At 49.7% G+C, this 27,077-nt stretch overlaps 2 protein-coding genes across 7 annotated transcripts in view; both read left to right on the forward strand.

Annotated features, from left to right (window-relative positions):
* Tmem233 (transmembrane protein 233) overlaps positions 1 to 6,561 on the forward strand; it is a 50,382-nt gene extending 43,821 nt beyond the window's left edge. The window contains exon 3 of the mRNA XM_087579323.1: positions 6,312 to 6,561. Coding sequence (XP_087435449.1) covers positions 6,312 to 6,327 — 16 coding nt within the window. The 3' untranslated portion in view covers positions 6,328 to 6,561. The remainder of the gene's footprint in view (positions 1 to 6,311) is intronic.
* Positions 6,562 to 16,441: 9,880 nt separating this feature from the next.
* Positions 16,442 to 26,878, forward strand: Prkab1 (protein kinase AMP-activated non-catalytic subunit beta 1). 6 transcript variants are annotated; one of them, XR_015634172.1, is made up of 8 exons: positions 16,442 to 16,523; positions 16,622 to 16,790; positions 19,011 to 19,174; positions 20,123 to 20,216; positions 20,468 to 20,892; positions 20,930 to 22,567; positions 25,483 to 25,551; positions 25,757 to 26,878. XR_015634172.1 is itself a non-coding variant. In XM_087579462.1 (8 exons), the coding sequence occupies exons 2-8, from the start codon at positions 16,632 to 16,634 to the stop codon at positions 25,832 to 25,834; spliced, it is 813 nt and encodes a 270-aa protein (XP_087435588.1). In that variant the 5' UTR covers positions 16,442 to 16,523; positions 16,622 to 16,631; the 3' UTR covers positions 25,835 to 26,878.
* The last annotated feature ends 199 nt before the right edge of the window (positions 26,879 to 27,077 follow it).

Below are 27,077 nucleotides of genomic sequence, written 5' to 3' on the forward strand. Positions count from 1 at the left end.
TTCTCTTGTTTAGAGTTTTTATAAAGTCTACATTGTCCCTCCTCTTCATGCTGACTCTCCATTGTCAACTTGATGGGATCTGAGGTCACCTGCCAGAGAAGCCTCTTGGCATGGTGGTGAGGGGTTATCTGCTCTAGATTAAGTGAGGCGGGGACCCACTGTGGGCAGCACCACTCCTCACGCAGGAGTAAGAGATGGTGAGCTGAGCTAAACACAAACATCTCTCTCTCTCTCTCTCTCTCTCTCTCTCTCTCCCCCCCCCTTCCCTACCCCTCTCCCTCCCTTTCTCTCCACTCCCCCCCACTTCCTGAGGAAGAAATGTAACCAGTTCTCCCTTCTCCCCTCCCCTTCCTCCCCCTCTCCCTCCCCCTCTCCCCCTACTTCCTGAGGAAGAAATGTAACCAGTTCTCTCTCTACCCTCTCCCTCTCCCTCTCCCTCTCCCTCCCCTCCCCCTCCCTGAGGGAAAGATGTAACCAACCCTCCCTCTTCCTGATGCTGTGGCACCCTCACCATGACAGACTGTACCACCTCTGACTGTGAGCCAAGAACACTTTCTGCCTTAAATTGCTTCTGTCAGGGGGTGTTTCATCTCAGCCACAGGAAAAGGAGCCACACCATCCTCTCTCCTAGTACATCAGCCAAGAGGATCTTTCCATCAGCCCATGACACCAACTGGCTGAAGAAAAACATAGGGTTCACTGTGTAACTGAAAAACCATTGGGAGACTGTCGTCCTCAATGGTCGCTCTGTGTTATTGGAAATTCATTCCCCTCCATCTCTCATAGCCATAACCATAGAAATGAAGCATCTTCTTCCATAATTGCTGGGGGGGGTGGGGGATCTAATACAATTCAAAATAATGTACGTTTGATCAGAACCAGGAAATCAAAGTCCATGGAGTGGATTCCAACCATCAGGAGGTGTGGTCAATACAAACTGATGCAGCAAACAGGAGTCTATAAGCCTCCCTCCCCCTCCTCCCCTCCCTCCTCTCCTTCCCCCTCCCCCTCCCTCTCCCTCCTCCCCTTCCCCCTCCCCCTCCCCTCCCTTCTCTCCTTTCCCTCTTCCCTCCCCCTCCCCTCCCTTCTCTCCTTTCCCTCTTCCCTCCCCCTCCCCGTCCCCCATCCTTTGGACCACTGCGAGATTAGCACCACTCAGTCTTCATAGAGGGGGAACTCAGGAAAGGTGATTCCCTAGAGGAAAACCAGAGAGCTTTTACCAGAAGGAGAGACAGACGGTGGGCCCAAAACACACACTGTCCACATCAGGCCTCCTGTTCTAACTATGCCTTCCACGAGCAGGAGCAGAGTGATCTACCAGCTTCCAAAGTCATTTCCCAACTGTGTTGAGACTCCGACCGCTGGCATTCACTGGGCACCTGCTCAAGCATGAAAACTGGGCTTTGAAGTTCTAATCCCACCAGGGGGAAACCCCAGGAAGTTTGCTCACCCCCTGACGGGGAAAGAGGCAAACGCAAGAGAAGAAGGAAGCTATGAGACACAAAGCCCTGTGCAGCTAGGCGCCCTGCAGAAGGCAGAGTCCGCTGTCTGCGAGGGGCCGACAATTCAGGGAAGCACGTGCGGGTCTTCCCACCGCTCCGCTCATGGCTCAGGCTGGTACCTTGAAGCCAGTCATGTCTTTGCCCGTGAGTTATGGGCAGAAGCAGATGCAGACATAAAAAATCGCTGGCCTCAGCTCCTGAATCAGCAAATTAGCCCTGGCAAAGAGCAGGACAGCTGCAATCAGCAAAACAGCTCCCGTACGGATCTTGATATGTAACCCTAGACCCGGGCTTCTAAATATAAGAGATGGTTTAGGGCTACCAACTACTTCTTTGCCCTAAAATAGCATCCATATTCACGGTTTACTACCGATCCCAAAAAAAGACATATTCCTATTATTATTAGTCCCTGGGGAGTTATCCTAAAAGTAGGTGCCTGAACCCACACATTTAATTCCCATTCTACGGAATTATAGATGTTCTTTAAGGGTTACATATCATCATGGAGAAGTCACAGACTGAAGAAATCCCCCTCCCCAATCCTGATCATCCCTCATCAGAGGTAAGGAGGGGGAAGCAGCCAGGAACCTCGTGTTTTATGAAGCATGTGCATTTCCTACTGGTACCTGTTTCGCATGCCCAGGTGAGCATCCAGGCAAGCTGACAGTGGCCGGGCCACAGTGTTCTCCCAAAGTGTAGGTGGTTCCCAGTCCTCACCCACACAGCAGGCCACAGATGATCCCCAACCATTTTGCTTTTCCCAAGGAGGCTGCTCCCGATTCGTTCCTGGGGGGTTGGGGGGGAGGGGTGACCGGAACTCATGGGAATAGGAAGTGGTTATTTTACAGCCTAGAAGGATAAAAATGGCTTGACAGAGAGCTTCACACAAACTGCCACACATAAGAGAGAAGGTAAAGAAATATTCCAATGCCCCATCAATACCATTAATTTCTGATGGCATTACCAATATCCCAAACCGGGGCAGAGTGTGCCGTCAATAGACCTTTAATCCCAGTGCTCAGGAGGCAGACACAAACACATGTGAGTTCCAAGCCAGTCAGGGCTGCACAGTGAGACCCTGTCACAGACAAACAGATATAATCCCAAACTACCATGGCTGATCCTCACAACTGATTAGAATCACCCAGGAGACTGAGTAGAGGGGCCTTGGGGTGTGTCTGGGAGAGTGTTCCTGTGTCCCCAGAGAGGATGGCAGCTTCCCTGCTCTGTGCCACCATCGTCATGGTGTGGTCTCTAAAGCCAGACAGCATAGCTTGAGCTCTCCAAACTGTGAGCCAAAACCAGTCCGTGTGTGTGTGTGTGTGTGTGTGTGTGTGTGTGTGTGTCTGCGTGTATATCTATGTGTAGCTGTGTGTATGTATATGTATATGGGTGTATGTATATGCAAGTGTGTGCATGTGTAGTTGTCTGTAGGTGTGTGTAGGTGTGTATATATGGTGTGTGTGTGTGGTGTGTGTGTATATGGTGTGTGTGGTATGTGTATATATGGTGTGTGTGTATATGGTGTGTGTGTATGGTGTGTGTGTATGGTGTGTGTGTGTATGGTGTGTGTGTATGGGGTGTGTGTGTATATGGGGTGTGTGTGTATATGGGGTGTGTGTGTATATGGGGTGTGTGTATATGGTATGTGTGTATATGGGGGTGTATATGGGGGGTGTATATGGTATGTGTGCATATGGGGTGTGTGTGTGTATATGGTATGTGTGCATATGGTGTGTGTATATATGACATGGTGTGTGTGTATATATGGTGTGTGTATGTGTGTATATGGTGTGTGTATGTGTGTATATGGTATGTATGTGTGTTTATGGTGTGTTTGTGTGTATATGGTGTGAATATGGTATAAATATGGTGTGAATATGGTTTGAATATGGTGTGGGTATATACCTGTGTGTGTGTGTGTATGTATGTATATATGTATATATATATATATATATATATATATATATATATATATATATACAATAACAAGAAAAGTAACCAAATGCAGTGACTCAACCCAGATTTCATGCCTCTGGGTGTCAGAATTCTGAGGCGGGTTTCACTGGGCCCAAATCAAGAGGTCAGCCAGGGTCAAGACCCTGCCAAGTCCTAAGCAGTCAGCCCCTTGGCAGGCTGCCCAGCAGGGCTCCTCTGCTGCTGCCCCACCACCCCATCTGCTGCAGCTATAGCCTCACCTTGTGGTGCACCCCCTGCACCCCAACACCAACCCTAGGTCTCACACAGTTGGCCTTATTGTCATTTAGAGCACTGGTCACTTGACACAGAGTCACCCTATTTCCAGAGAGCCCAGGACTGTGGACTGAGCCATGGAGCCCTGGGCCAAAACAGGAGTCCCTCCTTCAAGCTGTTTCTCTTTCACCCGCCCAGGCGAACTCTGACAGGAAGTTTTCAGGTTTTCTTTAGAGACACCTCTGATGCACCAGCTCTTGCAGAACCAAAGGCTCTCCCTTCTGTGTCTCAGGAAAAGCCTCACTGTGGAGCCTCCCCCACCCCCACCCCCACCCCATCAATCAATAATTAAGAAAATGCTCTAAAGGCCTGCCTTCAGCCTGATCTTACAGAGACATTTTCTCAACTAGGGAATCCAGGCTCCCTCCTCTCAAACGACTCTAGCTTATGTCAAGTTTGACATAGAACTAGCCAGCACAATTGACCCCCCCTGCCAACTTGACACCCAGCACTTTTAAAGACACAATCTTTCCCTTTGTTTCAGGTGTGTGTAATTCCCCAAGACCTCATATTTAAAAATATCACAAAGATAAAATAATATCACAAACGTAGACGTCCCACAGTCTTTACCAATTCGAACACTTTGAAAGTTCAGTCTTTAAGAATCTAAAGTCTCTTTTAAAATCTAAAACCTCTTTTAAAAATTAAAAGGTCATCGCTTCTCAGCCTTTTAGCTAAGATTGAGTGTAAAAATTAAAACGTCTTTCAATGTGGGCTCCTATAAAATCAGAAGCTAAACATTTTCTTACATCAAGAGCTCAGTCACAATCCGAACAATGCAAAACCAAACTCCAAAAGCATTAAGAACTCAGTACCCAATTATCTGGGATCCACTCACCATCCTTTAGGCTCCTCTGAAGGGCCTGAGTTACTTCTCCAGCTCAGTCTTGTGGGTTTATGTCAACTCCACACTCCACACAGGCTGCTGTTCTTGGTGGCTGTCCCATGGTACTGGCATCTCCAAAATCCTGGGGTCTTCTGCAAATGGCCACACCTTCACCAACAGCCTCTCCTGGGCTCTCTTCAGGGACTCCAGCCCAGCCACACAGTGCCAGACTTCAGCTGCCCTCCATGACCCCGTCAGGCCTTCAAAAACAGTACCGCCTGGGTGACTCTTATAGAACCAAGTTCCGCTGCCAGTGTGAGGTACAACCGTGGCCACCGCTGGCACACAGCATCTGGGTGCTGACCCTGAGGAAACCCTCCACAGAAGATTTCACCTCAGCAAGGCTGGCGTCTTCCTAACCAGCCCTAATGCCTCAGTTTTAGCTGGCCAGCACCAACTGTCCCAGTAACCTGAAGGTTTCACTTCAATGGTGCTGGTCTCTTGTTAATCACCTTCAGCCCCAGCTAACCAGAACCACATTTTCCCAATTGAGAATACCAAGCAGCCCTGATAAGGGTCTTTAAACTTCCCTCTGAAACTTCACAAGCCAAGCCTCGTCTGCACTGTTCTCAACGTTGCCTTCCAAGTCCCCGCAGAACATCCCACAGAGCTCTCAACATGGCTTTTCTAGCACAAAGCTCCAAAGTCCTTCCACAATCCTGCCCCAAAAGTGGCCAGGCCTGTCAGAGACACCTCACTATCTGGTATACCCTCTGTACCAGTTAGGCTTCCTACTGCTGTGGTGAACCATCAGGTTCAAAGGCAAACCAGGGAGGAAAGGGCTTATTCAGCTTACACTTCCACATCACTGTTCATCACTGGACAACGTCATGACAGGAACTCAAGCAGGGCAGGAACCTGGAGGCAGGAGCTGATGCAGAGGCCATGGAGGGGTGCTGCTTACTGGCTTGCTCCCCCTGGCTTGCTCAGCCTGCTTTCTTACAGAACCCAGGACCACCAGCCCCAGGGTGGCTCCACCCATGATGGGATGGGCCTTCCACCATTAGTCGCTAATTTAAAAAATGCCCTACAGGTTTGCCTATAGCTCAGCCTGATGAAAGCATTTACTCAATTAGGGTTCTGTCTTCTCAGATGACTCTAGCCTGTGTCAAGTTGACATAAAATTAGCCAGCACACCACATAAAGGTAAAAAATGAGAATTAACTCCTGAAAGTTGCATAGGGGCCACCATGTGAGTGCCAAGACACAGGCACGCACAAAGCACACCACACCACACACACACACACACACACACACACACACACACACACACACACACACACACACACGGTGATAATAGATAAATACAAGGCATGTTAGATACACTCTATGTAATGATCATCTGGTGTGGATTTTCCAGGCATTGTAGAAGCTCTCTGGGCTAGTATCCACATCCAGTGTGTTCACCTCTGATTCCTAGAGAACTCGGGACTTGGGAAAGAAAAATTATCCATGAGCATTCATTAAAAGGGTGGAGGATGAGCCAGTGGGGAAGGAGAGGACTGGGAATGGAAGAAAACCGGGGTTGAGGAATTCTCCACCATCTTGTCGTTGTTAAGCAGAAGAAAACCTTGACGTTTAAGCCAAGCTGAGACTAAATCAAGGTATTAGGTAGAAATTCTGTCCCAAACACACTCATTTTCTCTTTATCGCTTATCACGGTGATTCAGCAAAAGGAGGAAATGAAAATGCGGCTCTTCAGAAGCTATGTCAAGATAAAGAACCCATGAAGCTGAGTCCCGGTGGCCTTTCCCAAGCCTCCTTTGAGTCTAGGGTGCCCTCTAGTGGGAGCCTCGGAGAATGGCACCCTAGGATGTTGCTCTGCTAAAGGGTACATCAATCCCTGGCCTCACAGGACAGGATTTTTTTTTTTTTTTTTTTTTTGCAATGACATCTAGAAATAAACTGGAAGGAACTGGATTGCCCACGTCCCTTGTCGGGGGGTGGGGAGGTGTAACCAGCACCTATTTCTTCTCCTAAGGACCCAACAGAAACGGGAAACCCTGGCACAGTTCAACCAAAGATAACTGAGGGAACCAATGAACGTATTGGGTTTCCTTATGAAGCGTAAGGGAGAGGTGCCTACAGGGATGTGGGTGCTCCTCCACTCCACTGACCTCACCTAGAATGCCTTTACCAAGCACTGACAAGAGCATCTGGGAATATAGATTCCCCACCCTAATCTACACTATATGCACGAGCCCAGGCGCACGCACGCATGCCTGCGCACACACGGCCCCTCCCCCAGGCCATGTGTGTTGAATCTGGACTGCTTAAAGCAGGGAGCAAGGAGCAAGTGGGTACTTGGGCAAGAATCCAATGCTCTACCCTGCTGCCCCTAGAGTAAGCCCACAACAAGCCCGTGGGGGGGGGGGATGATCTTCTGGGTAGCGAGGAGTGTTGGGGGGTCAGCGTGCAGATGAATGCCCCCAACACGGTGATTGATTCTCTCAGAAGGCATCCACTCAAACAAAATGGCATGACTTTAGTAAGGAAAAGAAGCAACAGGGTGCTAGGAATGTGGGTAGGTGATACGTGTGCAGTTGAACTTCCCCCAAAAGTAAAATCGGCCCCAGTATTTTCCCCAGTACGTTTTAGACCAGTGAGTGCTGGGAACTGGCTCGGCAACATTGAACCTGTGAAGGAACTAGCTGGGGGGGGGGGGGGGGCGGGGATCTCGTCTACTCACACGGGGTCCCGGGTAAAAATCGCTGTGGTACAGGTTGACGCTTTCGAAGTAGACATTTAGCCAATCGCCGATCTAACTTACTGATTTGTCTCTGGCCTGGAAAGTCACGGGGTGGTGCATAGACAGCCATTCACACAGCTGCTCCTTCTAGATATCCAACCTAGGTAAGATCGTCGATCCAGTCTTGGGGAAGACAAACGCTGGCGAAAGGGCTGAGGAGACGGTGAAATACGAAAGAAGAACGGAACTCAATGTACACAAGGCAGGTGTGGCTGTCCATGAGCTGTTGCGGACCAAGCCAGGAGGATGCTTGGGACTCGTTGGCTGCGGTCTAGCCCAGGATCCCTGTCTCCAGGGAGTAAAGCAGAGAGTGATGAAGCAGGATGCTGGATGACTTCTCTGGACTCCACGGAGACAGGAACATGCACATATGTCTGTGCCCACGCACACACGCACACACAACACACACAGTTCAAAACAATTGACTCCCTTGTTCTTCAGTCTCTGTATTCACCAACAGTGTTCGGTATACATATATTTATCCATCTTCAAGACTGATGGTGCCAATAAAAGTGGCAACCATGGAATGCGTTTTAGGGTCAGGTGCTAACCACTTTCCATGACTGCTTACAGTGTTGTGTTTGGACCACATTGAGGACTGGATAGTGGACCTGGAGCTCAGGGAGTCATGACAGCTTGGATATGGCTTGAGGGACTGTGAACCCAGGAAGGTTTTTATTTGGGGGAGGGGAAGTTCAAGAGGGACACTGAGATGGATTACTTGGGAGTAAGGCGTGTATTAGAAGTTATTATCACCATGGACAGACAGATCGACAACAACACAGCGGGGTCTGGGAGGAGAGCTCTATCCCGAGCAGCAGAAACAGTGTGGGCACATGGACTCTCCCTATAACTTTCTGAGGTCAAGCGGAGGCTTCACAGCACAAGCCTGCAGCCAGGGTCTCTGAGTGCCAAGCTGGAGTCAGGGAAGAGGGGGGGAGCAGGATGTGTGCTCACCAATACCCTCTTAGATATAAGCTCACTTCCCCTGTGAGAGAACCTGGCAACAGCAAGTCTGTTAGCTGAGGACTCACAGTGTCTCTGTAGTGTGCCAGTGGGTATCCACAAGAGGGGGTTAGACTGCTGGGTTCCATATTACATCCTCAGAAAGTACCACAGGAAGACTCTTTAAAAGCATGTTGTTTGTGGTCTGCCCGTTTTGTAATTTTGTCGTCGTGGCAACCATTTGCAAAGCATCCCAAGTACTTCCTGGAGCTCTGAAGCCTCACCCCGATTCTCCCTCGCTTTATGAGACGGTAACTCTTCATTCCAATGACTATATGAAAGAGGAGAGTGGGTAAATGTCTCCTCTCAGAGAGCCAGATCCAGCAGGGGAAGACCTCGCTGAGTGGAACCTCTTGTTCTGTACCAAGCAACAACTGAAGCTGCTGAGATCCTAGGAAGTTAGCTGAGACATTGGAAACAAAGAAACAAACAAAAGAAATGATGGAGGGTTTCAGAGTCAGGTATCTTTAGACCACTACTTAGGTTTTAAAAGATTTTATGGAGTGTGTGTGGAGACTGTGTGTGCATGTGTGTATGTGCAATGTGTGTATGTGGCATGTGTATGTGAGTGTGTATACATGTGTGTATAACTGTGTGTGAGTGTGTATGTATGTATATGTCAGTGTGTGTATGTGTGTGAGATTGTGTACATATGTGTATGTCAATGTGTGTGAGTGTGTGTATATATATGTGTCAGTGTGTGTCTGTCTGTGTATGAGTGTATACATATGTGTATGTATATACGTCAGTGTGTGTATGAGTGTGTACATATGTGTGTATGTCATTGCATATGTGACTGTGTACATGTGTGTATGTCAATGTGTGTGTATGTGCAATGTGTGTATATATGTGTGTATAACTGTGTGTATGTATGTGTCAGTGTGTATGTATGTGTGTGTGAGATTGTGTACATATGTGTATGTCGATGTATGTGAGTGTGTATATGTGTGTATAACTGTGTGTGAGTGCGTATGTATGTATATGTCAGTGTGTGTATGTGTGTGAGATTGTGTACATATGTGTTATGTCAATGTGTGTGAGTGTGTGTATGTGTGTGTGTCAGTGTGTGTCTGTCTGTGTATGAGTGTATACATATGTGTATGTATATACGTCAGTGTGTGTATGAGTGTGTACATATGTGTGTATGTCATTGTATATGTGAGTGTGTATGTGATATGTATGTGAGTGTGTGCGTGTGAGTGTATACATGTGTTTATATAACTATGTGTATGAGTGTGTGTGTATGTGTGTGTATGTCAGTGTGTATATACCATTGTGTGTATATGTGTGTGCGTGTGTGCTCACATATGCAAACACACTTGCAGGTGCCCAGGGAGGCCAGGAGAGGGTGGCCAATCCCCCAGAACTGGAGTTATAGATGGTTGTGAGCAACCCTACATGGGTGCTTTGGAACTGAACTCATGTCCTCTGGAAGAGCAGCTGTGCTCAACCCCTGGGCCATATCTCCGGCCCCAGACACCTTTTCACCCTGTTCATCAGAAGTAACCACAGTAAAACAGGGAGCCACTGAAACCCACCGCCTCCCCACCCAGGGCACACCAGACAAGCGCTTCTACCGCCCCCTCCCTGACCAAACTCTTCCATGTCTACCCCCTACCCAAATGCTCTCGAAGTGGATGGGGAACCCCTCAGCGGTGAGGTGAGGTGGTTCTCAGTGCTCTCTGCCCCTCTGATCACTATATTTGTGTCTCTGCTCCGGGCGTAGGAAATCAACTCATGGCTCTTTGCTGCAGCTGCGATCTCCAATGATGGCCTCACTCTGCTTTGTACCAGACACTGCCGGCCGAGCTTTGAGTAACATTCGTACACAGCTCTAATTTTTTTAATGATTATTATTTTGAAAAGTTGCACTTTGGGGGACCCAGGCACCCTGGCCACCCCATCGTCCTGGGAAGGTTCTCTATAGTCTATGAGCAGGTATCCTGCTGGTTTTTCCTGACCCAATCACCCCTTATTAAAAGATTATCTTATGTGTAAGGATGTTTTGTCCCCATGTATGTCTGTGCGACGTGTGCCTGCAGTGCCTGTAGAGGCCAGGAGGGGCGCCAAATTCTCTAGAACTGCAGTTACAGATGGTTGTGAGCAGATACGTGGGTGCTGGGAACTGAACCCAGATCCTCAGGAAGAGCAGCCAGTGCTCCTAAGCACTGAGCCTTCTCTCCAGCCCCTGATAGATACTTTTAGGTGAGGCTCCTGATGTCCGTTCACAGACATGTGCTCATTTTGGTTGGGATCTCTTTGGGGCCAATTGGGAGAAAGAGAGCCTTATAATACAGCTCTTTTGATACTGAATATCGACAAGTGTCTTTTAAAAAGAGCTCTCAAAGAACAAACAACAAAAAGCAAAGAAAGGGATAAGTAACACAGTGAGCTAGGGTACCACCCCGTCTATGAGCTAGGGTAGAGCCTCACCTATGAGCTAGGGTACAGCCCCATCCGTGAGCTAGAGTAGAGCCTCGCCTGTGAGCTAGGGTACAGCCCCGTCTATAAGCTAGGGTACGGCCCCGTCTGGGAGCTAGGGTAGAGCCTCACCTATGAGCTAGGGTACAGCCCCGTCTGGGAGCTAGGGCATGGCCCCATCTGTGAGCTAGGGTACGGCCCCGTCTGGGAGCTAGGGTATGGCCTTGTAAGCTTGTGCAGAGCCACAGATTTGCTCTCCAGCACCATAAATAAAAACAAGAGGGGCTGGGGACTTAGCTCAGTGGTAGAGCGCTTACCTAGGAAGCGCAAGGCCCTGGGTTCGGTCCCCAGCTCCGAAAAAAAGAACCAAAAAAAAAAAAAAAAAAAGAATTCATTTAAAAACAAGAACACAAAATGGAGAGTCACTGACCTGGACTTCCCACATGGACCAGAGCTGATATGATTGCTAGTCCTTCTGTCCATACAAAAGTAATACAACACAGCGAGATTCCCATCAGCTGACCCGGACCTCTGGCCCTCAACTTTATCTCTTTGAGATCTCCTGGGGTGCATGCTAAACCCAGTTTTGAGGGCATAAGGCAGCATTATGTCAGATGGCCTCAAATCTGCATTCTAAGGCTGTTGCACATCCACCCACCCACCACTGCCTTCACAGGACGCAAGCACAAGCAGACAAATTGGGTTTGAAAATACTCTGAGCTCAAGACGGCAGGCAGATCTCTGAGTTCAAGGCCAGCCTGGTGTCTAGAGTAAGTTTCTGGGAGCCAGTGCTACATGGTGAAATCCTGTTTCCAACCCCCCACACACAATCACACACACCCCCCAAAAATGTTATTGTGGTGGCGTGGATAGGTTTGGCCTCCATAGACTTATGTGTTTGAATGCTTGACCCTTAGGGACCTTTAAGGTCTCCTAAGCTCTAGGACAGTTGTGACAGCTTCTTCCTGACTGCTTTTGGATCAAGATGAAGAATTCTTGGCTCCTTCTCCAGGACCATGAGCCTTAGTTAGGGTTTTGCTGCTGTGGACAGACACCAGGTCCAAGGCAACTCTTATAAGAAACGGCATTTAATTGGGGCTGGCTTACAGGTTCAGAGGTTCAGTCCATTATTATCAAGGTGAGAACATGGCAGAATCCAGGCAGGCATGGTGCAGGAGGAGCTGAGAGTTCCACATCTTCATCCAAAGAAAGCCAGGAGCAGATGAGACATCTAGGAAAAGAGTCTCTTATATTTTTGGTTGTGAGCCTAGCCTTTAACGGCTGAGCCATCTCTCCAGCCCGAGGAAAAGAGTCTCAAAGCTCACCTTCACAATGACACGCTTCCTCTGACAAGGCCACAACTCCTCCAACAAGGCCACACCCACTCCCGCGAGGCCACACCCACTCCAACAAGGCCACATCTAATAGTGCCACTCCCTAGGCCAAGCATATTCAAACCACCACACCGTGTCTGTCTGGAGAGATGGTTCAGTGACTAAGGGCACTCGCAGTTCCTCACAGAGGACCTGGGTTCGGTTCCCAGAATCCACAGAACAGCTCACGACCTTGCTTAACTCCAGTTCCAGGGAAGCCGATGCCCTCTTCTGTGGGCACTGGGCACACATATATATGTGGGCAGAACATTCATAGACATTAAAAAAATACTAAATAACTTCTCTAGAAGTTAGGTCTGGTTCTTCCTCCCAGCCCCCATGTTCCCAGAAATAAGACTCAGACTCAAAATATATTTACAAATACCTTGACCATATAGCTAGGCTCTTCTCTGACTAGATCATAATTTAAAGTAATCTATTTATTCTAATCTACATTCTGCTACATGACTCATCACCGGCGTCTGTCTCATCATCTTCCTCGGCAAATCTCCACTTTTTTCTATCCTGAGATCCTCTATGTGGCTGGTTACCCTGTTCAGCCCCATGACTTCTAACCTTCTCTATGTTCCCAGGAGGATCTCTAGCGACTCGACTGACTTCCTGGAATCCTCTCTCTTCCTGCCAGTGTCCTACCACCTCCTATTTCCTGCCTCAGCTCATTGGTCATAGGTGTCGTTCGTTTGTTTGTTTGTTTGTTTGTTTGTTTGGGACAGGTATTGCTTATAAGCGATTCTTTCTACAATCTTCAAATACTCTGATGACTAAAATGTCTCTTTAAAAATTCAGAGCAATGTGCTGGAGAGATGGCTCAAAGGTTAAGAGCACTGACACTATTCCAGAGGTCCTGAGTTCAGTTCCCAGCATCCCCTTCTGCAATGGTGTACTCATAAATAAATTTTAAAAGAGAATTAAAAGCGATTTTCTGAAATTTAATTATGAGTACCATGGTTTTTGGCAAATGGTGAGCTATTTCTATTCTAGAAAAAAGGGGAGGGGGATATTATTTATCAACTGTTAAATTGTTCTCTCTTCCTGCCAATTTGAGTCTGGGGGTTGAACTCGGGTCATCAGGCTACAGCACCTATACCCTCTCCATCTCTCCACCCCAAACCTCTGATTCTTATGTTGATTGTTCCTGTTGGAAAGAGGCTAGAGTTAGTCCATGAGGTATCGTCATACAACCAGACAGTCTTGAGAAGGGGGTTTAGTCAAGATCTCAGTGCCCACTTCCCTTCTGTAGCCGGCGTTCCCAAACGGAAGTCCTTTGTGCAATCTCAGGAACTGGACTGTCTCGTTGACTGGAAAACACTGACAAGATCTGGCTACGCACGAGGGTGTCTCGAAATTATCTGAGTGAGAGCAGAAGTCTCGAGACTGTCCAGGCACATCGAAGCATCTGCAGAGCTCAGATAAGGGCCTTCAGTCCACACATTCAGTCCACACGTGCTACACTCACTTCTCCAGTTGTTTCAGATAAGAACTCACAGCTCCTGGGCTCCTTGCTGACTACTTGAGGACGTTGGAACCACTCTTAGAAAAACAGCTCATCCATTCCAGCTTGGTTTACTCAGTTCTGCGGAACATTCAACAGTTCAGACTTCACTGAGCAAATTCTGTTCGCTGGTTCCAGACAATTCTCCTTGGCTCTCACTCAGCCCTTCTTGTAGCTCGGAGAGAATCCCCTGCGACCTGCGCCTCACCCTCCTGTGGCCCACCCCTCTTCTATAAGGATCCCTTTAGAGCTGGGGCTTGTCTCATTTATTTTTGTTCACAGCCTCGCTGGCAAGGAAGTGAAGCAAAGTGTAGAAAGCACAAGCTAGAAAGCAAAGCCCTCCCTTCTGTTTTTTCCTGTCTCATTCTCAGGCCAAGCCATTCATGGTGTTTGCTCTGTATGCTTCCAGAACTTCCCATCTTCAAAAAGGATGATGCTGACAAAAAAAAAAAAAAAAAAAAAAAAAAAAAAAAGCCACGCCCATTGAGTGCGTTCTAACCACATTCCCTGACTGGTAAGAAGTGAGTCACCGAACAGGCCTCTAAGACAGATGTTACTTTTGTGGCCATTTCCCAATAGACACCATGATGACTCTGAACCGGGTCAGGCTGACGTCGGAGCCCATGTTCTTCTGTCATTCTGGGGCTCGGCTTTGGAAGGTCTCCGGAATGTTAGAACCATCTCTTCACGCTCAGCCACACAATGCTGGTTGTTTCTCTTTTTGCTTAAAATTATGTGTGTGAATGTGTGTGCCCGTGTGCACACGTATGTGCATGCGTATGTGTTTGCATGTGCATGCATGTCTGCACTCGCATGTATGTGCATGTGTTGCGCGTGCCTGTGTGTGTGTGTGTGTGCGTGTGTGTGTGTGTGTATGCATGTGTAGTAGCGTTCTAGAGATGGCAAACACTAGCTTGGCGAGTACCTTTACTGAATCATCTAACAGCACACACACACACACTACTTTTGAGATTAGCTCCCACCGTGTAGCCCAAGCTGGCCTCAAACTCAAGACCTGAACCTCTGTGATACTAGGACTTCAGGGGTGTCCCACCACATCCACCTATTGCTTTCTTTCTTCTTTTCTTTTTGTAATGTTGCTTAAATATCCTATAAAATGGAGTTAGCCTTTTTTGTTTTTTTTTTTTGTATCAACAAACTTCTGGGGTTTTAAATTTCTCTATTTCATGAAATCTAAGATTCTTGTATGGCTTGGAGCATCCAATTTCGGAGCGGTGAAGTATTTTGAAACGTGCACCTTAGCATTAGTGTAATAATTAGAAGCAGTGCTTCGGAAGAACATGCTTGTGTATTGCTTTCATGTGTGAAGTTTTATAGAAATTGTCCATAAAAATTTGTTTCCTTTTTCTTAGATACTGTTAAAGGCCCTCTAGAAGACTGTATGTCAGACATCAGGGTCCCTAGTTTTCTTTTTTCTTTTTTTTTTTAAGATTTATTTATTTATTATATATAAGTACACTGTAGCTGTCTTCAGACACACCAGAAGAGGGCATTGGATCTCTTTACAGATGGTTGTGAGCCACCATGTGGTTGCTGGGAATTGAACTCATGACCTCTGGAAGAGCAGTCGGGTGCTCTTAACCGCTGAGCCATCTCTCCAGCCCGGTCCCTAGTTTTCTTAACAAAAATGTGTCACATTGCAGATAATTAAAAAATATATATATGGCGGGCATGGTGGTGCACACCTTTAATCCTAATACTTGGGAAGCAGGGGCAGGCAGAGGTCTGTGAATTCGATGATAGCCTGGTCTACAAAGTGAGTTCCAGGACAGCCCAGGCTGTTATACACAGAAACCATGTATCGAAAAAACAAACAAAACCAAAACAACAACAAAACCCCGGAAACATAAGATATGGCCTAGGAAGTCCAATGTTTAAAAACTAACAATAAAAACAACAACAACAACAACCCACAAACAATGTTTTTAAAAAGGCTGGCTGTGAAGGTGAGAACATTCTATAACAAGAGTCTACACTTCTACGGAAGCACTAAGCACTACTACATTGTATGCATAATATAACCAATGTGGCTCCAAGGCACCTTGCAAAATGTCATATCAATGGGCCAACTTTAATCAAACAACGGAAGCCCACTTATAACACTGACTTCCCAGAAATCTTAAGGTCTGTCATTTTGCTCAAACACCGGCAAGATGCTCTGCATCCTCCACCTTTGTCTACAGAAACTCTGACTTGGCCAGTCTGGAGAGGCTGTCCTTTCGAAGGAACACTAGGTTATCCTAATACACTCAATGGTGAGAGCCAGCGTATCTACAGGAGAGACCTAAACATGTGTTTTTGCTTTTGTTTTCTTAAGATTATGTGTATGCATGCTCTGCCCGCCTTTATATGATCCCTGTCTTGGGCGCTGGGATCCCCTAGAACTTCAACTGCAAATAGTGCTGAGCCACCATTTAAGCGCCCGGAACCGAACCCGGGTACTCTTGGGATGAGGTCAGCATTGCTGTCAATGGCAACTTGCTCGGTCAGGAGCGGGAAGAGTCGAGCTCCGGAGCGCCTCCTGCCTGCCGTCAGGAAACTCGACCTGGGAGCCTCCCGGAACGACCCGCAGCGGCTGTGCGTGGAGCGGCTGGAGCAGGTCGTCCTCGGACGCTCGCGCCAAGAACGGAAGCGGAAGTGACATCACGCTAGCCTCCAGCGCTCCGTCCGCAGTGACCACCCTTCCTCCTCGGGGCCCGGCCGGAAGCGGAAGTTGCTAAGGGGTAGAGGGGAGTTGCCCGAGGAGTGTCAGGTTACGCTCCCGCTCTTGTCGGAGTTCCAGCCGCTGCGGTCCAAGCAGGTAAAGCGGGGCTCGGCGAACGCGCGCGACCCGAGGGGCGTGGTCCGCGGTCCCGGGGGTCCCGGCCCGGCCCTTCCCGCTTCCCTGTGTCCCCGCAGACACTTCGCCATGGGCAATACGAGCAGCGAGCGCGCCGCGCTGGAGCGGCAGGCTGGCCATAAGACGCCGCGGAGGGACAGCTCGGGGGGCACCAAGGATGGGGACAGGCCCAAGATCCTGATGGACAGCCCCGAAGACGCCGACATCTTCCACACCGAGGAAATGAAGGTGCTGAGTCGAGGGGCATCCGAGCCCTCTTGACTCAGGTTGAGGGCAGGGCCCCTTTGCTGTTGTTCCCGCCACATTCCTAGCCTCACACCTGGAGGGAGCTGGCCCTGTCACAGTCCACTTTGCTGCCCGGGAACCTGTCCCTAATTACCGATGGGAGAGCCACCCTGGGCTTCGTTGAACATCATTAAGGAGAAAGCAGCTCTGGGACCGAGTTTCAGATTCTTAATTAATTAAGAGTCGAGCTAGTTGTAATTGAACGCTAGTGTCTACTTTTCTCTTAGGTGTAATTGATTGCGCGGCTTCGCGACACTTTTTTCCCCCACAACTTCAGGCTGGCTGTTTTTTTGCAAAAGTTGGGTTGGGAGTTTTAGTGTTCGTTTTGAAGGTGCGAGGAGCACATATGTTAAGCTGAACGTGCAGTTGACTAGCTGACTTCTAGAGGTGCTTGGTTTTGATGGTTTCAGGCTATTCTGCTAACTCTATTTTAGATCCAGCAATTCCACTTGAGGTCAGTGGCCAAGAGTCTCTTTGAACAGCAGCCAGCAGCTAACTACCCCACTACTCTCCTGCTTTACTGACATAATGCCTTGGACTTTAAGCAGACCAGAGCAAACAATTCTTGCAGGCCAAGCAGAAAGTTCCTGCTTGAACCACATTCTCTTAAAACCACAGTGCTTCCGGCTATGGGGCCCAGTCCAAGGGCATTCAGTTGATTCTAGAAGAGAAAAGCTAATTCCTCAGAATAAACTGCATTCAGGAAGGTTGACGCTGACCAGCAGAGCCTCTGTTACCTGGCTTGTTGCCTACCAATCCCCATTACTAAAACAGGCTAATTGCCTGGCCACTCACTCTGTTTTTACTCCCCCACCTCCACCCACCCCCAGATTGGGCTGAGGACCCACGTTACTGTTTCTGCTTTTATGACACTTGTCTGTGATAGGAGCTTGTTTTCTGAGCTTGGTGTGTTAGGGGAAAGGTGCGTACAGTGATCTTTAGCATGTTTCCTGGGAGTTGATCTGTCCCCACCCCTAGAAGTCGTTTTGGCCCAAGGCTGTTTAAGAGGAAGTGAAAGGTATTTGTGTTGGGGCAGGTGTGTGTATATCCCTGGTGCCCTCTGCTCTCTTTCCAGTGAGCTGGATAAACTTACTTTTCTTTTTAAAAAGAAATGCGTGGTGTTGCTGTTCTCTACAGGGTCAGGGAAGATGGACGGGCTTACCCGACATCCTCTCTTTTCATCAGTAGTGACTGATGGGTCAAGTCAGATTCTTCCCATTACCCCAGTTCAACTTTGTAGCTACACTTAGTTGTCCTCCACAGCAGTGGTTGCCACCCTTCTGGAGTTCTAGGGGGTCGGCATAACAGACACACTGGGTACCTGATCTTTACATCGTGATCCTTGACAGTAGCTAAGTTACAGTTGTGAAGCTGGATCATCTTATGGTTGAGGTCAGTACTACATTGGGAAGGTTAAGCAGCACTGCCCTAGAGCAATTCTGGCATGTTATCTGATCTGTGTAGTTTAGATCCAAGGACTGCTGGGATCTTTTAGATAAGAGCAGATCAGTATCTGCGGTGGATAGAAGCTTCCTGGACTTCCTTCAGGGCTTTCCCCTACCAGAGAAGCCCAGTGTTTGGCTTTTCCTCTAACTGAGGAGTAGAAATGGTCTGTATGTAACTGCGTCTCGCCCCAGGATTGGATGTGTCCCTTTATCTCTGTCTGGAGTTAGTTACTCTGTCCTACTCACATCTTGCCATAGTGAAGGGACCAGTGTGTTTTATCTATCTAGTTCTCTATACCCCAGCTCTTCCCTCACCGTCTGATTGTGCCGGCTTTAACAGCTCTGCGGTTGCCCCTAGTAAATTCTTACGTACTTCTTGCTTAACAAGGGAAGTGGAGTGTATTAAGGTCACCTTGGACTCATGGTGGTCTTCTGAGGAGGCCTTGTAGCCACCTCTAGAGATTTTGTGAAGTCTGACTGCAGTAACAGTAGCAAATGGCTAAGCACCATGTGGGTCAGACTATCTCCGTCTTCACGATACCACAGAAGCGGTAGTTTTTATTATCTCCCTTTGACAGGTAGGGGACAGACACAAGTCATATGCCATGGGGATGAGCACCTCGGCCTGATCGGACTGCAGTGGTCTCTTAGGTTAACAGCCGGGGTGGGGAGCTCACTGCTGTCTGCCTGACCCTGAGTGAACGCCTCTGCCTCTTAGGCTCCAGAGAAGGAGGAGTTCCTGGCGTGGCAGCACGACCTCGAGGTGAATGAGAAAGCCCCCGCCCAGGCTCGGCCCACCGTATTTCGATGGACAGGGGGTGGAAAGGAGGTCTACTTGTCTGGATCCTTCAACAACTGGAGCAAATTGCCCCTCACTAGAAGGTACTGGCTTGCAACATGGTCTCTTGTCTTAGCTGTGTCTCTTGTCTTAGCGGTGGATGTGTTCTGGTTTCTAAATGATCTATGTCTGTGGGTGACCAGCGTGTGGGTATCTTTGTAAGACAGATGCTGAGTGAGGAAATACTTAATGAGTTAGAGAGTTCAGATCCCGAACCCCAGCAGTCGCCGTTGGTAGAAGAGAGCAGTATCTCAGTGGACAATGCCGTACTCTCCGTGCCGGACTCTGATGCTCAGCTATGCCCTTCTTCTGAGAAAGTTGCTCCTAGTGCATTAGACGGAGTGCTGGGCTGGGGCCCTTAAGGGTGTGGGTCAGCAAGGGTATAGCAAGGGTTTAGTGAGACACTTTATCAAAAACCCGGGTGTGGACTTCTGTCTCCACATCGTCACTAGTGACCACCTCTGGTAAACAGAGGGAGAGACCGTGCCCTGCTGGGCTGAGCCCAATTGTTGTCAGATACTTGGGTTTCCAGGGCTGACACCAAAGCAGGAGGGAACCACGGCACCTGGAGCCACGAGGTGGCAAGTCAGGCAGAGAAATGGCTACTCGGAAAACACTTAGTGGTGGCAGGGTAGACAGGTCTGTGTGGAGAATGTCCATGAGCCTTGTTCCACTGACTCAGTCCCTGTCCACTGCAGACTGATAGCCTGTGTTTCCCTCTGGCTCCCAGTGCCCGGTGGGTGGTATTCTGCACATAGGCTTGAAGAGCATCAATAGCTGTTTGTTGACCTTCGTGTTAGGATTCTAGGTTCCTAGAATCTGAGCAAAGTGACCTTTCTGGGAACTCTTGCCTGCTGCTCCATTAGTGGCTCTGCCAGGTCAAGACCTCGAATTGGTTGCCATGTTTGCTGTCCTACAGCCGAACTCTTGGTTGTACCTGGAGTCAGAGGGCAGCCCACCCAGCTGAAATACGACTTCCTTTCTTTCTGCAGCCAAAACAACTTCGTAGCCATCCTGGACCTGCCGGAAGGAGAGCATCAGTACAAGTTCTTTGTGGATGGCCAGTGGACCCACGATCCTTCCGAGGTACTCTGCCTGCAGCCCTTGGCCCTCTGGGTACCTGCATAACTAACCAGTCACCTCCCTTGTGACGTGCTATCAGGTCCCTCTTCCCTGTGTGTGGCTCTGAGTTAGATAGCGCCAGTTGCCCGCTCACTGGTATAATTGACGAAGAGTAGCTAGCCAGGTATCGAGGCCTTCCAGCCAGGAATTCTAGTCCTCTGAAGAACTCCGCAGACCTTCCATGTTATGATTTCTGCCTGTCTGTCTCTTCCCAGCCAATAGTAACCAGCCAGCTTGGCACAGTTAACAACATCATTCAAGTGAAGAAAACTGACTTTGAAGTATTTGATGCTTTAATGGTGGATTCCCAAAAGTGCTCCGATGTATCTGGTATGAACAGTTACTTTATCCCACGTGTGCAGGCTGGGGCTGTGTGGCCTGGACATACTCTGTCTCCCTTGCCTCTCACACTTGAGCTGCCCAGCGGGGCGGACAGTGGTAACTCTGGGCCACAGCAGTTCATTCCTTACCCTGTCAGCCCTGGCTGTTGGAGTTTAACCCCAAAGCAGCCATAAGTCCCTCCCTTGTCTTGTGGGGTCTCCTGCAGTTCCACTCGGCTGTAGAACAGAACTAAACTTGATGCTGTGCCACAGGCAGGCCTGATGAGGCTGAGAGGACATCTAGGGTCAGCAATGAACCAGTGCCAGGGACACTGCCAGCTCATGTCCTGCTGGCAGTGCCTGGAGAATTGCAGGCTGACAGGTGATAAACGACACCTCAGTGACCTTGGCTGTCACTGGTGTACTCCATTCACACTTTGTCCGGCTTCCCGGCTAGAAGTGGCTCTCGGCAGAGAACAGGCACAACTCTTTATTGGAACCCTGTTCTGTTGAGTCCCTGGAGCGAGAGTCTTCTAAGCACAGAGCTTTCAGTGGCCTTCGTTCTGCCCTCTCTGGTAGGAAGAGACCTGGGAGGTCAGAGGGACAGCACAGGAGAGGAACCGAGTGTCACAGTCCAGATGGGCATTAGGAGTGCTTCCTTTCTTGTATGAGGGGCTGCTGACTGGGCCCTGTGGAATTCGGTAAGATCAGCTCTCAGCGGTAGCCAGCCATCAGTTGACAGGCTTTCCTGTCCTCCCCTCGGTGTCCTGGGATCTCTGTTAGCAGTTCTGACGCCACAGCCGTAATTGACTGGTGGGCTTGGCTGGCGGTGATTAATGGTCAGGTTACAGATCTGGGCTTAGAAATCCAAAGCCAGGGTTGGGGATTTAGCTCAGTGGTAGAGTGCTTGCTAGGCAAGCGCAAGGCCCTGGGTTCAGTCCCCAGCTCCAAAAGAAAAAAAAAAGAAATCCAAAGCCAGTGCTCTCTTGCTGGGGTCGCTGGCTGTTCCTAGGTGACCACTTAACATTCTCAAATGGGCAGAGTGCAGCCTGGAGGCAGTGCACACACTCCTCGCCGGCTGGCACTGAACTTCATCTACACCAAAGCTTCCAGCTAAAGGTCTGGCTGATCATTGGCAGGAAGTGCACCACCCACGGCTGCCCGCCAGGTCGGACATTCCACCGGCTCCATTGGTCTTGTTTTTAATGTATTTCTTATAACTCGGCTTTGTACATGTAATGCTTTTCTTGGGTCTTGTGCTGAGGTGTGAAGGGAGCCTGACCTAGAAATGGATGTTGAGAAAGTTAGCATTCTAGAAAGCTTAGGGATTAGGTATTCGGGTGACAGCTCAGTGCCATCATCTAGCTAGCCAGCGTCAGGATTTGAGGTGCTTCTAAGGTGAGGTAAAGACACTCAGACCCAGGAGTGTAGAGCCAAGAGCCTCCACACCTAGGCGCTATTGTTATTTCTCAGTACGTCAGGACCTCATCAGACTTCTTTTATTCTGCCTGGGAGGCCTTGTAATGTAGGCTGGGCCACTTAATGCCCACTTGAAGCCTAGAACTTGTGGCATTTCAAACTCAGCCTGAAGTTAGAAGCAAGCCTTCCTCTGCTGACAAGAGGCCAGACTTCCCTGGAGGGGCCCAGACATCTGGCTTTGCCACAGCTGCTCTTTCACTGAGAAGCTCAAGGTACCGTGGAGCTGAGCACTCTGACTCCAAGGCATTCCCAGCCCCACTCTTTCCCTGGGGCTTGAGTGTCTTTGAGGACAGTGCAATCTCGAGCTAGACGAGGACACCACGAACCAAGTGCAGCCCCAGAGCCTACAGTCTCAGAGCGTCTTGTCACCCTCTCCCAACAGAGCTGTCCAGTTCCCCCCCAGGACCCTACCACCAGGAGCCTTACATCTCTAAACCAGAGGAGCGGTTCAAGGCCCCGCCCATCCTCCCGCCTCACCTGCTGCAGGTCATCTTGAACAAGGACACGGGCATCTCTGTGAGTACTCCCAGCCGAGCTGCTTTCTGCTCGCCTCCTACAAGGCAGTGGAGAGCACGGTGCCTTCTACTGTTGGGAACTGCTGAGGTCCTCCCCGGACACAGACACAGGCTGCTTATGAAGGGTTGGCTTCCTGTTACGACACCCTGTGGTCAGCTAGATCTCGGAATTCCTCTTCCAGCTATAACATTTTAGAATCTAGTTTTAATTACTGTTGCTTTCAGAATTATCAGCCCTCTGGGGCAGAATTGGCTGTCTTAACACATTCCTCTGTTCTGCAGCCACTATGGCAGAAGATGACTGACCACTGGGGGTGCCTGCACTAACCATGCCCTGCCCTTGTGACCTAATTCATCACGTTAGGACCTCTCCCAGCAGTCACTGGGGATACTTCCCAGTGCGTGAGACTTAGGGACAGAGCAAACTGTATCTGGCGCTAAAGAGAGCCCGTGTGCTGGGGAGCTGACTGCGTGGAGCGTTCCCTGCTGCAGTGTCAGGGTCTGTTGCTCTGTCTCGGAAGACATGCCTTCCTCAAGGCACCAGACTTCACTTGTGTCCAAGCACAGATTCCGGCTGGTGTCACTCCTGTGAATTAGGACCAGTCAGGTTCAGACCCACTGACAGAACCATGTATCCACGCTTATTGGTAACATCTCAAACAGGTACCCGGTGAAGAACTGCAAGGACCCTTAGCCACTGTCCCCAAAGGTTCAGCCGAGGCCATCGCCTCACTCTTGTATAAAAGTTCAGAGGTTGGAAGCCACTCAGTACCTCCTTAACCAGGAAGGCACACCCCCTAGCCCTCCACTCCCACCCACAAAAGCCAGTGAGAGGCTAGAACATGGATTCGGGGGAACCTGTTCTGGGACCTCACTGTCAGAGGCAGCCTCAGCTCTCACAGCTCTTGTCTCAGTCAGGGCAGTGCTGTCCATGGGGTCTTATTTCCGCTTCACAGTGAAGAGACCGGAATACAGATGTGTTGACTGGCATCCCAGGAGCCTCAGGGTCGGCTGTCTTTGAGAGGCTTTGGGAAATCTGCTGTCCTCTCGATAACTCTGGTCCTCCTGCTCGCTCTCTCAGTAGCTCCTCTCCCAGTTCTCCTGTCTCTCCTGCCCAACAGACATCTTATAGCTTTTGATCCATATCTTCCCCAGAACTCCATTCCAGTTCTCCTAGCTTGCTTTTGAAAGAATGCGTATGTTGCCCTTTGGCTGGCTTATTTATGTCCACAATTCATATGTGTGTTGAATATGACAATTTCCTTCCTTCTTAAGGCTGAGCCACATACTGTTGTAGTTTCTTTTCCTGTTGCTATGATAAAATCTTTGACAAAAGCAATTTAAGGAGAAAGGGAATGTTTGAACTCCCAGTCCAGGTTCTAGTCCATCCTACCAGGGGAAACAGCAGGAGTTTGAGGAAGGGGTCTCATTGTGTCCGTAGTCATCCATAGTAGATGTGTGCCTTCTGGCCACCTCCTGTGTACATGCAGTGTCCTACCCGGATGCTGCCGGGCTCCAGTTAGCACAGCACCCCAGCGTTGTCCGCAGGCCACATGTGTCAGTCTGCTTCTCAGCTGCTGGCTCCATCTTGGCTATTGCGAATGGCTTTGTAATGATCGTGGAAGTATGTGTCTCTTACCCAGATTCTGTCTCCTTTGGACACGCTCATGCACGCACACACACGCACACACACACACACACACACACACACACACACACACACACACACGGGTTGGATGGCTGAATCATATGGTGGCTCATCCATGTTTCCGTAGACAATACTGGTCTCTGCTCAGTAACAGCACAAAGCAGATTTTAAGTGGTTGTTTTTAACATGCACACTAAAGGATGAACATGTAGCCATTCCACAGAACTCGCGTGTCCCCAACATGGTGCTTTAAAGCAACGCATTGAAACTGTTATTTATTCTTGGACCGCTCCCGGCAGCGGTCGGCTGAAGCAGCTGGGGCACGTAGGACGGGCTCTCTGCTAGCTTCACAGCAGGACCCGTGCGTGCTGGGAGGCCCTGCTGGGTGGGCAAAGCTGGACTAGGACCTGGCCTTTCTTTCTCTTTTGACCTGTGCTCCTGAGTACAGGTCATTCTGTCCCCAGCAGATTTCCCCAGACTCAGACGTAGCCACTGCAGGGCTCTCCAGGATGCAGGTGGCCACTCCTTAGGCCGACACTCAGAGCCCCCAGGATGCCTATGCTTTGGAAAGGCCTGGTCACACCTCTAGAGCTCTTGGTTTCCTTCAACCCAAGGTCTCAGAGGCCTGTTGGCAGCTATGAGATCTTGAAGTCACATCAGGATTGGGATTCCCAGAGTATTGAGTAACATGAACATGTCCTTCCCTTGAGGCAGGGACTGCAGCCTCAAGCCAGATTGGTAGCCTGAGGCCAGCCCCCAGCCCCATGTGAGTGCATTTTCTTAAAAGTTGGAAATGTGGAATGAAAAGGCTCTAGCCGGCAGCCTCTCTAGGTAGAACGGTGTGGAGAGGCAGTGCCCATGTCAGAGTCACCTGCATGCTTCACCGTGTAGCTGTAGAGACTTGGTTCTCAGAAACATGGAGCATGGAGCGTACAGCGTACAGCAGATCTTGCATTCCGGGAGAGCATTTTCAGTGGGTGCCTGGTCTTCTGCCTCTTCTCTGTAAGAGACTAGAGTGGGGCCTGCATTAGAGGTCCGGGTGAAAACTTGACCAGAAGTGCATTCTGTTGCATCTGGCTAGCATGGAGGAACCACTCTTCTCACCTTCCCTGTCCTCTCCACAAGCTCACGCTGCCCAGCCTGGGAAGACAGGCCAACTCCAGAGCCTGGCTCTCTCCTGGGCTACCCTGACCAGGCCATGAAATAGGGGGTGGGGCCATCTTGACTTCCAGATCCTCCTTGCCCATGTGTCCCTTTGTCCCTCACAGTGTGATCCAGCGCTGCTTCCGGAGCCCAACCACGTCATGCTGAACCACCTCTATGCACTCTCTATCAAGGTAATGACCTGTCTGGCCTTTCTGAGCGTGCGCTCTGAGAACCCAGCCTGCCAGGATGGCCTGGTGTGCTGATAAGCAGAGCGGCCTTCGGGGCTGGCGGGCTGGGGCTCTGAAGGTGGGCCCCAGAGCTGTGTGTGCCGTAAGCTTGTGGTGAGTCACGTTCTCTGAAGTCTGAGTCCCTGACGGGCCATCTCTACCCTCTTAGGATGGAGTGATGGTGCTCAGTGCGACCCATCGGTACAAGAAAAAGTACGTCACCACCCTCCTCTACAAGCCCATATGAGAGGATGAGCCAGCCGTGGGCCACGGGACAGCAGGCGGGCGGCGCTGGGCTCTCCGTGTGCATGCGCATCCTCACTCCGGGACATCTCACCCCCACATAGTCCTCCTTGAAGGTCTGTCCAGGCACAGCCAGAAATCGGATGGACGGCAGCCCGTGGTCCCAGCACCGCAGGCAGTGCGCCAGGCTCTAGTGCTCTAAGCATCATCCCTCTGCTGGCCCGAGATGTCTACAGCCAGACCTGAATGCTGGTTCCTGCTAGAAAACCTAGGACAGGAACTGAAGTCACCAAAGCCCTCATCATCCCTGCTGAAGCCTGGCTTGGAAGAAAGCAGTGCTCGGTCTTGCCTGTCCTTCCGAATCACAGCAGTAGATTGTAGACTCCATGGAATTTCAGTGTCCAATTTCCAGATGCAGCTTCGCAATCGATTCCTGACACTGTGCACTGAGACCTTCTTAACCAGAGTGGCTGGCTGTCCACTCTCACTTAAGGCAATAAGTCACCAGGACGAGACTATAGGTCATGTGACTACTGAGCAATAATCGTTCTCAAACAGACATCAGAAACCACTGCCATTTCTCCATCAAGCCAGACGATCCTGAGGACTGACCACCATGGGAGGTTGTCCACCTTATTTCAGTTGCAGTGTTGGCCATGTTACCGTGACAACCTGGTCGAAGTGCCCGCCCTCTTTTTAGTTCTAGCACGTGCTACTCAGCTGGGGGCCGTGTCTCCAGTGAGCAGAGAGTGTCACGGTGGTTACTATTGCCCGATCTAAGAGAGCTTGGCACCCTGCGGCAGACTGCTAGGTTCCAGCAGGGTTGGCACGAGTGAACCTATCGTGTGCTCAGTGTGATTTCCACAGTGATGTCACAGACGTGCCCATTGGTACAGGCTCCTGTCACCTGTCAGCATAGGTAGGCACAAGCTCTGTGGTGTCCGCTATTTGGTTAAACCTGAGTTTTGGGTACCTTTTGTTACTGTTTTCAAAACACGGACTTGCTGTCATCTTGATGTACAAGTTTCAATAAAGCTTTGTAAAATAACTGGAGAAAGTTTTGACTCTACAATGTTTTTTGAAGACAAGATTGGAACTTCCAGGTTCATTCGGGCTGTCCTGTGGCTGTCCTGTGGTACTCCGCAGTGAGTGGGCCCCACATCTGTGCTTGCCAGGCTGAGGGTCAGCACCAGACTCCTCGACATCACCCCTGTGGGCGCCTCTGAGACTGGTGGAGGTACAACTAG

This window comes from Rattus norvegicus, chromosome 12, assembly GCF_021556685.1.
Source record: "Rattus norvegicus strain SHRSP/BbbUtx chromosome 12, alternate assembly SHRSP_T2T, whole genome shotgun sequence".
Taxonomy (NCBI): domain Eukaryota; kingdom Metazoa; phylum Chordata; class Mammalia; order Rodentia; family Muridae; genus Rattus; species Rattus norvegicus.

What these genes read in the sequence shown, in the direction of transcription:
- Prkab1 (XM_087579462.1), top strand. Translation starts at nt 16,632, where the DNA reads ATGGGCAATACGAGCAGCGAGCGCGCCGCGCTGGAGCGGCAGGCTGGC. An exon ending in TCCACACCGAGGAAATGAAG is followed by an intron (nt 16,791 to 19,010) that starts GTGCTGAGTCGA and finishes TCTGCCTCTTAG; the next exon opens with GCTCCAGAGAAGGAGGAGTT. An exon ending in AAATTGCCCCTCACTAGAAG is followed by an intron (nt 19,175 to 20,122) that starts GTACTGGCTTGC and finishes TTCTTTCTGCAG; the next exon opens with CCAAAACAACTTCGTAGCCA.